General features: G+C 40.2%; 1 protein-coding gene across 1 annotated transcript in view; it reads left to right on the top strand.

The window, feature by feature from the left end:
• Window positions 1-1,802: 1,802 nt before the first annotated feature.
• Window positions 1,803-12,813, top strand: part of LOC104166090 — a gene marked incomplete at its 3' end in the record, with an annotated part of 20,599 nt that continues 9,588 nt past the window's right edge. Inside the window, 5 exon segments of the mRNA XM_009705915.1 lie at window positions 1,803-1,958; window positions 2,577-2,659; window positions 6,207-6,909; window positions 9,812-9,942; window positions 10,071-10,230. Of these exon segments, the coding sequence (XP_009704217.1) occupies window positions 1,803-1,958; window positions 2,577-2,659; window positions 6,207-6,909; window positions 9,812-9,942; window positions 10,071-10,230 (1,233 nt within the window).

Raw genomic sequence — 12,813 nt, 5'->3', positions numbered from 1 at the left:
TGAAATATTCACAGACTCAGCACAAAGTTTAAAAGAAAGTATAAATAAAGACATGGAAGTAAAAAAGGATAAAACTCAATGCAAACTTACTGTATACTAAAGGGAGATTGTGTCTGACTGATCTGCTAATCTTGCGTGTTATATGTTAACTCATTTTTTAGGTAAAGAGAATGAAGTAAATCTTATAGTTGTGGGATTCAGTTAAGCATTTTATAGCATTAGATAAGGATACTCTTTTCATTAAACTGAAGAAGATGAGGGGGATTTGTCTAAGAAATACGAGGTGGGAAAGGAGAAGAAAAATAATCAGCCATATTAAAAGTCAAACTTGGAGGAAGAATATTAAATACAGTTCTTCCAGTTTTAGAATCCACCTTTTTAATTATTTTCATTGAAAGTGTTTGCAAAAAAATAGGAAAATGTCCATGGGATGTAGAAGGCATCATCACTACACAGGAAGATCAAGATATGCAGAAAGAGTTGGATGATTGTGAGGGCTGACACATTAGAAATGGGATGAGACTAGACTTTCCAGTATGAAATGTAAGATTAAGACCACAGGCACTCGTAGGACTAACTCTGTTGTCACCTGAGTGTTATTCAGTTGGAAATCACAGACCAGGAGTGTTATCTAATATTATTTGTTAATATAAGATAAATAAACTAAGAACAACTAATGTGATTGAACCAGAGGAGATGCAAATGTGATTTTTAAGATGTGTTGAGCAAGATATTTCTGGTAAAGATATGTAAATGTTGCTGTTATACAGAACACTGTTAATCTTTCGTATGGTATACTGTCTGCCGTCCTTGACTTTCATATTTAAGAACAGGAGCAAGTACAGGGAAGGGCTGTGAAGAATTATCAGGATATTGGGTAGCCTTTTATACAGAAGACTTCTAAAATACCTTGATTTGTTCCCTTGCAAAACAAAGGCTGAAAGGGAATGGAAAAGCTCACCTTGGAGGGTAAACGAAACAAAAAAGTAAATGAGCTATGTAAGTTAAAGGGTAGTATTGACACAAAACAAAATGTGAAAGTATAGCCAAGCTGAACATTAGGAGATTCCTAAGTATCAGTTCAGCTTCTAGATCATCCTCTCGGCAGAAGCACTGGAAGCAAGTAATCTAATTTGTTTTCTAATAGACCTTAATAGATAAAGAGGACTACATTGTGCAGTTGCCTGCGACTCAGGGATCTTGACTGTTTAATGCATCATCCTTACATTTGAAATAGAGAAGGTTTGGGGTTTCTGTGTCTTAAAATGGGGAGCATCTCTGTTATATTTTCTCATTATTTAAAAAAAAAAATTTAACAGATGCTTTTGAATCTCTTTCTGTTAATCTGTTTCTGTCACATGGTTATTCTTTACAATTCTTACATAGTCAATTAAACATTGTGTTGCTTAGGGGTTTTCTACAACTAGGTCAAAATTGGTTTCATAAACTGATCATAGCAAATACTATATAGAGAAAAAATACTGAATCATTCAGAATTAATTAAATTAGTTTTAAAGTTTTAAAGATTCAAATTATAATGAAGGACAATCTGGGAAAAGGATACGTGATTTTTCTTTTGTTTAAATCTTGTCTATGTAGCTGAGGGGAGGTCAACATCAGAAAGGTGAAAATGGTAATAAGCTATATAAATAAATCAGCTGAATAGAAATTTCAGAAAATTATCTTTCCATCTAATAGGGGATGTCTGTGGCTAAAAGTGATACTTAGTGCTTTACATTAAGAATGTTTTTGGAGGATGTAAAGGTAATCTAGAAGAGGACAGCCAGACTGATTCAGGGATAATGGACTGTAGTTCTCAAAAGGAGTACTTGGAAAGGAGAGCCTCTTTGTTCCCAGGTGTTGTAGTGGACCTGCTGAAAGAACCAGAAGGTGGACTGTATGAAGACAGAAGTGGCTATAGTGGATGTTTCTTTCTTCAAAACATAGAGCTCACATCTGTAAGAGATGCACGTGGCTAATGGACTGCTTAGAAAAATAGGACATGGCCAGGGAACAGCTGTACTATGCAACTTGCTCCCCTAGAGATATTTCAAATGTTACGGAGAAAAAGTTGTTCACAGCAAATGCTGTTTCCTCCTCCCCTGCACAGTCTGTGGCTCTCTGTCCCTCCGCTCGCAAAGCTCACGGCATTTTCCTGGTTAAGCAGTGGCAACAGGGCTTGCCAGCTTGATTGAGCTGGTGTGGAAAAGGAGCCAGAGGGAAGAAGTGCAGAGAGTGACCCTTTCGGCACGGAGCTGGCATCTGAAGAATAACTTTCCCATACCATGTTGTATCTCGTATTTTAGTGGCCCTCATCTTGGCCAAAACGGTCCCTGTTCCTCTTCACTTTGCGTTATGAAATGGCAATAGGGTAATACTTCCTGTGATGCTTGTGTAAGTGGGGAAGTAGTTGGGTTTATTTGTTCTTTTTTACATAGGTGAAGCGTACATTGACCATTAGAATTTAGACAAAACCTCACTGGAGTTTTTAGCAGTGAAAAAGAGGCTAAATCTAAATAACCTTCCTGGTTTCCGTGAGCTGCAGCTTGCACTTGTTTTTTTTTCCCCCTTCTAAGAATAAAGTAACAATATTTATCAGAAACATTTATGCCATTGAGGAATCCAGAGAAATGCAGGAAATGCAGTATGAACACATAACGTATGTACTAATACTTTATTTGTCTTTGTGTGTGTGGGTTTGATGGCCAAAAAGGAAGAGGCCCCAAGGGCTCCTTAGTATGCAATTAATATTTTGGCTAGAAAAGCAGCAGATTGTTTCAGTATGCTTACATGTTATGACATCATATTCCAGTAAAATTATAATGAACAGAATTTTTGTTTGTCTCTGTGGCAAACCAAAATGAGTTTTCTAATTGTCAACAGACCTTGGTGATTTATTTAATTATAGTGGCGCCCGCTCACACCAACTTAGTTAAGGTCTGTCAGCATTTCTGTTATGAACCCCTATTTTTAGGGGTTTATAACTAGTTGTAAATATTTGCTCATTGCTGAAACTTGGCATTCAAGGTCACAGTCATAGAGCAAATATCCTTTTTCAGATTGACTATTCTAAAGTGATACCAATGGTATTTGCTAAAAAGTAGATTTCTGATGCTATGAAACTTAGAGGGAATAAAGAGAACCTGGTTTCCAGACCTCTTGTTTGAGGGATCTTCCTAAGAATCTCAAATGTCCAGAAGAGCCAGATGAAAAATAACTTACTTTAATAGGTTATATGTGACTGATTGTTAAAGTATTATCCTTTATCCAATTTTTTTTCTTCCTACCGAATGTATCGTTTCACGTGTCCTTTTGTTGTCTTCTAGTCTTGTAATCTTCCGTCGTTTGACTGTGTCTGTCAGCTTATGTTCTGAGGAGTGTGCCAGTATCACCTGGGACTCTTTTTTATCTAAGAATTTTCTCCAAAGGAAAATCCTAGCCTTTGTAGCTGCCACGTAGAATTCAGGGACATGCATATTCTTTAAATGTAGGTAGTTTTAAAACTTTAAGAAACCTAATGAGTTTGAAGCATCGCTGTTGGAAATCCTGAATGTTTCAGTTCTGTGGCTGAAGAGAGGGACCGAGGGCTGAGGAGCGTAGGACTGATGTGTAGGTGTTCTTGTGATGGAAAATCCCGTGTTGCTATGTTATTGCGTAATAACCAGCAAATTCTATATAAATATTCCCAAGGTTGTTGATGTTTTCAGTCCTTTTTAGTAACTCAAATGTAATATATTGGGAAATTTTGTTAATGATCAGTGGCAGATGTATCATCTTAACTTTGCATGGGACTGTTCCTTACACAAGCATGCATCTTCAGGATGCAGAATCATTCTGTATTAAAACTCAGTTTAATCATTGCACTGTACTTTCAGACTGTAATATTATGATTACTTTTAAGGCTTTTGTTAATAACAGTCTCTGTCCTGACCACTGAAAAGAGAAAGATGTTTTGTTTCTATTTGACACGCTCTGTGTTGTAGAGAAGCCAATATCCTCACAGATTTAGGCCATTTTCTGCGGATTTCAGATGCTCCTTTGCACTTTCCTGGCAACGTTCATATTATCAGTGCTGGGGTAACTCTGCTTGAGGCCAAGCAGAGCAAGAAAAGTTTAATCAAAACCATGTAAAAGCCTAATCATTCTGCCAATGCCAAAGAGCTGCATGAGGCTCTAGAGCCACAGGCGGAATATCATTTTTCCATATTATCACATAAATAGCTCCCTAAACACTCTTTAAAAGAAAAGGTGGGGAGAGAGGAGGGAAAAAGAGAGGGTCTGTTCTGGGATCTGAGTTTATAAAGTGGATTGAGGTTCACATGCTTTCCTCCTTTGCACGTAACAGAGAGAAAGGTAGGTCTAGTAACTCAACAAGAAACAGGAACTTGTGATGTATTTTGATGTATTTTCCCTAAATTGAGGTAGTTACTAACAGCACTGCGCCATTTATTTTTATTTAAAGAGGATTGTGAAGTAATGAGGTGGGATGTGCTCTCAAGGTGCCTCCTGCTTTTGCGTGACAGAGCTTATCCTGTGCTAAGCTGTGACTAACAGCGGCAGCCAACAGGTGCAGTGGTTTCCAGGCTCTGGTCCTAGATCTTCCGAGAACAACTTCTGGGATGGTGGCAGGATTCCTGGGAACTCTTTGAGGAACTTGAGGGTGCCTGTTGCTGCATGGAAAGGATAGCTACAGGAGGCAGCGACTTCTGGCAAGCTCTAGCAGCTGCCAACAAGCTCTGTCAGCTACTCCTGATCAAAAACTGCATTGAGCTTTTCTTCCAGCTCTCTCCTGGTTAGAGAGGGTCAAGCACCCTTTCAGCAGGTAGTAGGGAGAAGTACATATAAGCAGAGGGCCTAGAGCACTGCTCCCAGAGACAGCCAGCAGATGCAGCAGTTTGCACAGCAATTCATGCAGAAGGAAGCCAGAAACTCTGCTGAGGAGAGTGTGTGTGTGTCCTTGTACCAATGCAGGCCATATCATGGTGGGTATCTCCTACAGACTGAATGATCAAGAAGTAGATAAGGTCTTTTTCAGGTAACTGGAAGAAGGTTCGTGGCCACGGCCCTGGTCCTCATGAGGAACTTTAAGCACCCCAGTATGTGTTGGAGGGACATCCCAGCAGGGCACAAGCAATCCTGGAGGTTTCTGGAGTGCATCAGTGACAACTTTCTGACATAGGCAACTGGGGAATCAGTGAGGATGGGCAATTCTGCCAGAGCTCACACTTTCGAACAAAGAAGAACTGGTCAGAGGTGTGAAGGTTGAAGTCACTGCAATGACCGTGAGATAGTGGCAGGATCTTGAGAGGAGAGAACAAGGCAAATGTCATAGATTGCAAACTGGACTTCAGGATAGCAGACTTAGGTCTCTTCAGAGACCACCTTGGAAGAATCCTAGGGGATACAGTCCTGAAGAGAGGAGGAATCCAGGAGAGCTTGTCACGGTTCACCTCCTCCAAGCTCAAGAAAGGTTTAACCGTCTATCCCAACATGCAGGTAGTCAAACAAAGGCAGCAGGAAGCCTGCATGGATGAACAAGGAACTTCGGACTAAACTCAAAAGAGGGTTTGTGACCCAGGTCAGGTGACCCGGGATAAATATAGAGACACTGTACAAGTGTACAGATATGGTGTTAGGAAAACTGAAGTCCATCTGGAGTTCAGTCTTGAAAGGGATGTGAAGGGTAACAAAAGGAAGACTAGGGACCCACTGTTGAGTGCAGCAGGGGACCTGATGGTCATGGAAAAGATGGAGGTACTCAAAAGACCTTCATCTCAGTCTTTACTGGTAAAACTGGCCGTCAGGAGTCCCAGGTCCTTTTCAGGAAAGTCTGGAGCAGGTAGGACTTACCCTCCATGGAGGAGGATCAGGTTGGGGAACATTTAAACAGACAGTACAGATCCATGAGGTACTGATGGGATGCATCCGTGACTGCTGAGGGAGCTGAATGACGTGATAGTGATGCCACTCTTGATTATCTTTGAAAGATTTATGTGATTGGGGAGGTTTCTGAGTTCTGAAAGAAAGCAAATTTCACTCCTATTTTCATGAAGGGCAAGAAGAAAGATCTGGGAAGGTAATAAGTCAATCAGCCTCACTTCAGTCCGTGAGAAGATGATGGGGGAAATCATGTTGAAAACCGTTTCTGATCATATTAAGAATGACAGGTGACTGTAAGTAGTCAGCATGGATTTAAGAAGGTAAAGATTGTGCCTGACCGATCTGATAGCCTTATACAGCGAGATGATTAGCTCGATGGATGAGAGGAGAGGATTGGATATTGTTTATCTTGACTTTATCAAGGCTTCTGACACTGTCTCATATAACATCCTCATTGACAAACCCATAAAGTATAGCCTGGATACATGGGCAGTGAGCCAGTTTGAAAACTGGCTGAACTGCCGGACTCAAAAGGTTGTCATCAGTGGCACAAAGTGTAGCTGGAGGCCAGTCACTAGTGGTGTACACCAGTGGTCAATACTGGGGCCGGTACTGTCTAATATCTTCATTAATGATCTGGATGATGTGGCAGAGTATACCCTCAGCAAGTTAGCGGATGATACAAACGTGGGAACAGTGGCTGATGCACCAGAGGGTTCCTCTGCCATCCAGAGGGACCTCGACAGGCAGGAGAAGTGGGTGGACAGTGACTTCATGAAGTTCAACAAAGGGAAATGCAAATCCCTGTACCTGGGCAGGAATAACCCCATACGTCACTACACAATGGAGGCCATCTGGCTGGAAAGCAGCTTTGCAGAAAAGGACCTGAAGGTCCTGGTGGACACCAAGTTAAATATGAGCCAGTAATGTGCCCTCGCAACAAAGGCAGCCAACAGTGTCTTGGGCTGACTTTGGAAGATTTTTGTCAACAGGCTGGGGGAGGTCATCCTTCCCTTCTACTCAGCCCTAGTGAGGGGCTAAATCTGGAGTGCTGGGTCCAGTTTTGGGTTCCCCAATACAACAGAGACATGGACATACCAGCACAAAATTGGTGAAGGACCCCTGGGGTGATTAAGGGACTGGAGCATCTCTCATCTGGGGGGAGAGAGAGAGAGAGAGCTGGGACTGGTTAGCCAGGAGAAGAGAAGGCTCGGGAGGATCTTACCAACGGGTGTAAAATACGAGAAGAGTAAATGAGTAAAGCAGGTGGAGGCAGGCTCTTTTTAGTGATGTCCCGTGAAGAAGTGGCACAAACTGAAATACAAGAAATTCCATTTAAGCATAAGAAAAGACTTTTTTACTGTGAGGGTGGTCAAACACGAGAGCAGATTACAGGTTGTTGACTCAGCCACCCTTGGAGATACTCAAAACCCAATGGGAAGCAGCCCTGAGCAGTCTGCTCTAACTGATCTGCTTTGAGCAGGGAGAGTTGGACTAGGGAATCTCCAGAGGTCACTTCCCACCTCAACTATTCTGTGTTTCTGTGATAGACTAAGGAATCACATGAGCGGTGTAGAGGAGCCAGGGACAGACAGCTCTAAGCCAGCTGTGGAAGAAGTGGAGTTGATGGTGACTATATTTTCATTATTTTTCCCTTTAATTTTAGAGAAGTGTAATATTTTTCGCTTTGGAAATACAGTTTGATCTATGTTTGGTGTCAAAGGCCTGTTCTCGATTCTTAGATTTAAATTCTTTCAAGGTATTATTTACATCTGTTGCCTGCATGTTCCCTAAATTTATTTTTAATGTTCCCTAAAACAGTATTGCAAACCAAATAAAACTAATAAATCAAAGGAAAATGTTGTTATAGGTAGCACTTTATGTAGACTTGTTCAGTGAAGGGAAAGGGTAAAATTCTGCCTTTCGCTGGAAAAATGACCATTCTTTTTGAGGTAAATCTCAGTCTGAAGCCACTGTACTTTTTTATTGTAGATACTGTCATGTTGATAGTGTCTTGGTATTGTGTTTGTACCTTTTTGAAGCAGAGGGAGGCAGAAGGTGAATGCTGCATGTCGGAAGCAATGAAGGAGACAGTGGAGTGGGATAGAAATTAACGTTCTTGAACTATCTGTTTCTTTGACTTGACAGCTGCTTCGTTAACGAATGGTACCACAGTGTTTGAATTTCATTATACGTGTAGGACCTTTGTAATGTTCTTCCAGAAAGAGTGGTCAAACACTGGAACAGATTGCCCAGAAATGTTGTGGAGTCTTCATCTTTGGAGATATCCACAATACCCTGGACAATACCTGAACAAGACAGTGTAACTTCTGAGCTTGACCCTGCTTTGGGTGTAATGTTGGACCAAATAACCTCCAGGAGCCTTTCCAACCTGAGTTATTCTGTAATTTTATGAAAAAGTTACCTAAGCAAATGCATTTCCAGGCCTTAATAATTCCCTATAACCGTGTTAAACTGTAAACAGGAAAGCAAAATAAAGACCTGCTTTTTGCATGTCGTAAAGGCAACTTAGCTCACCCCTCTAAGGTCCTATAGCCAGAGGCTTGTTGGAACTAGTGTTACGGTTTTGCTCTTTCCATATAAACTTATTTTTAGAATTAGGCACAAAGTTCAGGGACACTTTTCGCACTTGTTTGGGTTTGAAGTGTGCTGCTGTCTGAAAAACCTTTGTTTTGTAGTTGAAACGAATCGGTTACAATTATTAGTGAAAAGTTAGAAAGTCTTCATACAAAAAAACCCACCATCCATGTCAACAGATGAGCACGCTTTAGTAAGGATCCTTTAAGAGGAAGAAGGAAATGTAGTGCTTTGTTGTGGTTTTGAGTGATTCTAGTTTTGTTGTGATGGACCTAGCTTTTGGCCATGCTTTTGGAATCCTAGACTTTTTTACATTGCCGTAAAATATGTACAAGTTATTTGTCATAAATGAGAAACCATTTCCAATAGGTATATATTTTTCCAGGAAGCAAATCTCCAGTTTGTTAGAAAAACCTTTGTTTGAGGAGGGAGCACAGGCAGACTAAACCATGGTGCAAAGAGTATGAAGCAAATTCCTTCACTAAGTAGAATATTATTAGAGGGCTTTTTGGAAACGTTCTCTTAAAAGATGATAATTTTCACAGTGACTAGAACTAATTATCTGTGCTGAATTGCTTTTTCTGAGCCTGGGGGTGGTGGTGGAATACTTCTTTTCTGTAGAAATTGCTTATGTGGACAAGCTCTTATATTTGTAGTTGTCACAGTGCTGTGACAGGACCTCTCAAACCCAAGAAAGGCATTACGTCTCTTCATGTGCTGCTAGTGGGAGACAGGTTTCAGGGTAGGAAGTATGGGTTGGGTTAGCTATTTTTATTACTGAAAATAGAGATGTGGAGTTGATGAGATGAATAAAGATACTGCGTTCTTTGAGGAATAATAGCTGTGCCAGTTCATAGGAAAACGTTCCATTTTTTGCTTTATTTTTCTGTTGATGCCTTTCAGACATGCTCAGAAAAACAAACTCTGCCATTGTAATTGGAAATTTTTCTGTAGGAAGGAAAAAGAAGGAAAACAATGTGATAATGGTTGCTGCTTTCCTTTCAGTGCCTGGAAAATGTTTGATTATTACAGTGTTGGAGGAGAGCTTCTCCCTACCCTCTGTTACACTTTTGGAAGAGAACTCCTTCTTATTCGCTACAACAATTTCAATAATTGAGCTTTAAGAAGAGGCTAGAAGTACATTGTCCAAGTCCCTCACTCTCTGCTGTCTGACTTTATGTTCTCCCCAAGAGCTGAACTATGCTGACAGGTTTCAGTTGAGAGACCTCAGAATCCTTCTTCGTCCGTACCACTTTCCTGTGGGCCGGGAGTTGTCTCCCAGGCATGACTTCCACTGGAACTTTCATTTCTCCTTAGGTTCAATTTTCTCAAGATTCAAACCAAGAAGAAAGCAGAGCTGGGCTGTTGGGCTAAAGTACAGCAGAGCTCGTTGCAGAGCCCTGCAAATGTGGGTGAAGAGCTGGTTTGCATTTGGGAGCTGCTGTCAGAGTTACTGACAACCATGTATTTGAGTGTTAGGTCTTGCGCTGTCAGCAAAGATAGTGTTTTATCCCTAACTACTGCTCTATATTACGTAAAATGAATTGTTAAAATTCGTAACTTGTTGTTTTCTTTTCATGATTTCTTTCCAGGTATCACTGCCCGGTGCCTAAAATTTTCTATGTCCAGTTAACTGTTGGCAACAGTGAGTTTTTTGGTGAAGGAAAGACTCGTCAAGCTGCTAGACATAATGCTGCAATGAAGGCCCTTCAGGCTCTCCAGAATGAGCCTATTCCTGAAAAATTACCTCAGGTTTGTGTTTCAGAAAACTGTTCCTAATCGTCATGTTAAGACACCAAATCAAACAATTTAATTGCCAGTTTTTCAATATTTCATTTTTAGTGTTTTTTTCGTATTAGCCTCAGGAATTCAAGAAGTAATACTAACAAATTGTTAATGTTATTTTTTTATAACAGTACACCTAACGTGGAACTAGACTTAAATAACAAAAACTAGTAGGCATTTTAAAGATGGGCTTGTCAAAAGTGATTAAGTTAAAAATAAAATCAAAATAAAATGAAATATTTGAGATTATACCAAAAGTGGAGAAAATGTCCATTTTATCAGTGGCTTCATGGAGAATGAATTATTAATCCTAAATATGTGTTGTGCCATGAATGGGATCTTTACAGTTGAAATGACTTGTCCCTAATGTACCTAAGAACCTGACGGAGCTCACTGGCAGCTACTGACCACCTCTCTGATGATTTTAGGCTATTAGCAACTTAGTACCTTTTTAAATAGCTAGCTTTCTCACTGCTATGTTTGTAAGTGGTGTACATTGCTACTTAAAAATGAAAACATTGTGTCATATTTAAAAAAATATTTAACAGAAAAATTAGTCTTAGAACAGTCTTTGCAAATTGAAAGGACAGATAGAATGAAATTGCCCAGTCAGATAAGCCAAAATAAATGCATGAGGAGACAATTTTTTATTTTGTTCACTCTTTCTGATGACACCTGGTGAACTCCTGTGCACCGTGCAAAACACTACTAATAGTACTTTCAGTGTCTTGTGTGGTAGTTTTGAGCTGCTTTTTAAGAATGGAAATAATTTTCTGTCTTAAAAAAAAAAGTCTTTATTCATTCTGCTTTACCCTACATCTATGTCCTCCTTTTGATCCAAAGGGAGTTTGACTCATCCTTTTGTTTTGCTCTATTATTTAGGAAATTCTCTTCAAAATCACTTACTATAATTAATATTGAGGTTTTTTTTAAACAGGAAAACTATTAAAAAAGAATATTTAAAGTCTTAGGAGGAATCCCTATTCCCTCTCTCATTGTTAATTCCCTTCCTTTCTCTTTTGGTTTCCAGTCAAATATATTGGTTGATAATGCATACTTAGCACAAACCTGAGTGGGTATCTCATATTATTGAATCATATTTTTAGCTCAGCATATTCTTAGTTTTTGAAAATTATATGCTTAATATTATATTTTATCAAAAGAATCTTTGAATTCAAGACATCCATTAGTCAGAATGGAAATTAAACCACTAAGTGCATAAAATAATAAGTAGTAGACAGAAGTAAATAATATAGGTAAGTAACATCGATATGTACCTGGTTTATATACTGAGTTTTCATAGCCCATGTACATATGTAATTTACCTAGCAAAAGTAATAAAATCTTTAATTAACATTTTTGCCTAATTGGGTCTATTTAGTGTCTATTTACATCAGTGTCTGTTAGGATGTCAGGCTTTTAAAAGACATTCTCATGGCAAATTGAGTTTCCTGAATCTTTGTAGCATGCTGTAGTGTTGCTTCTCTCATGAGCTAATGAAGTAACTTCATTCTTCTCTTCACCACCGTAAGTTATATATGTAAAGTAAATCAAATACAGTTAGCTATGAGAAGAATAGGGGAGACTTGTCAGGAGATGATTAGTGGAGACATTCACATAGTACTTGCAAACCCTGTGGGAGCACCGTGAGTTTCTGGTGCAGCAGTCGAAGACCACTTGGGATACTGTAGGATCTCAATAGCAGATGTCTGTGGGTAGGAGACTAAATTGAGTCCTCAGTCAGGAAAACCTCTGTGGCTTGGTTATGCTGAGGGTAAAGGGAGCTGGTTGTGGGCTGGTCATGAAGAAACATCTCTGTCACTTCGTTGGTTAGAGTGGTAGGTGACTGGAGGAGGCTGGAAGTAACACTATGCCTAGGTTGTGACAGTATACATAGAGCTGCATCGTGTGGAGCTGAGCGTAGCTCTCCAGAGAACTGGAGGTTGGTTGAAGTAGAGTTTGAGGGCTTTGTGGTGCCAAGGTTCAGGCTCCTCGCTGCTGCTGGGCATGTGAAGTGCACGCCAGGCTGCTACGCAGTGATGGGATGTGCTTTTACCATGGGACATGGTCCAGCTCAGTAAAACTGCTTCCTTCAGCAGAACTGACCTGCTTGGGTCAGCCATGGAAGATGATTGATTCACCGTACCTCAAGCATCATGCGTGGATCAGAGCCAGTACACATTAGAGTCTGGCTGGCCTCTGTTACATGAGTAGATTGAGCTTCTTTCTTCCCCAGTTGCTGCCACTGTGCTTCCAGGGAGAGCAGAGAGGGGAGCAAGGGCAGACTGACTGGTACCGGTCCAGCCCTCCGTCCCCTTAGTAACTCAGTGAATTTCCCTGGAATGGGATCCATGGAATATAGCACAGTAAATACGTGGGTTTACCTTTTGGCCTTCATAACCGTGTTTGCTTAAGGCAGCCTTCTATATATTATTCTTTCATTTGAGATACCCTTTTTTAAACAAACTTAGTTAAGGATAAAATCTTTTATCCCTATTAAACCAATGAAGAGGAGTATTGCCATCTTAATACTTCATTGCGCAAACAGGT

Source organism: Cariama cristata, unplaced genomic scaffold, assembly GCF_000690535.1.
Source record: "Cariama cristata isolate BGI_N322 unplaced genomic scaffold, ASM69053v1 scaffold11110, whole genome shotgun sequence".
Lineage (NCBI taxonomy): Eukaryota > Metazoa > Chordata > Aves > Cariamiformes > Cariamidae > Cariama > Cariama cristata.
The sequence above is the reverse complement of the archived record's forward strand: the minus strand, read 5'-3'. Positions and strand labels throughout refer to the sequence as shown.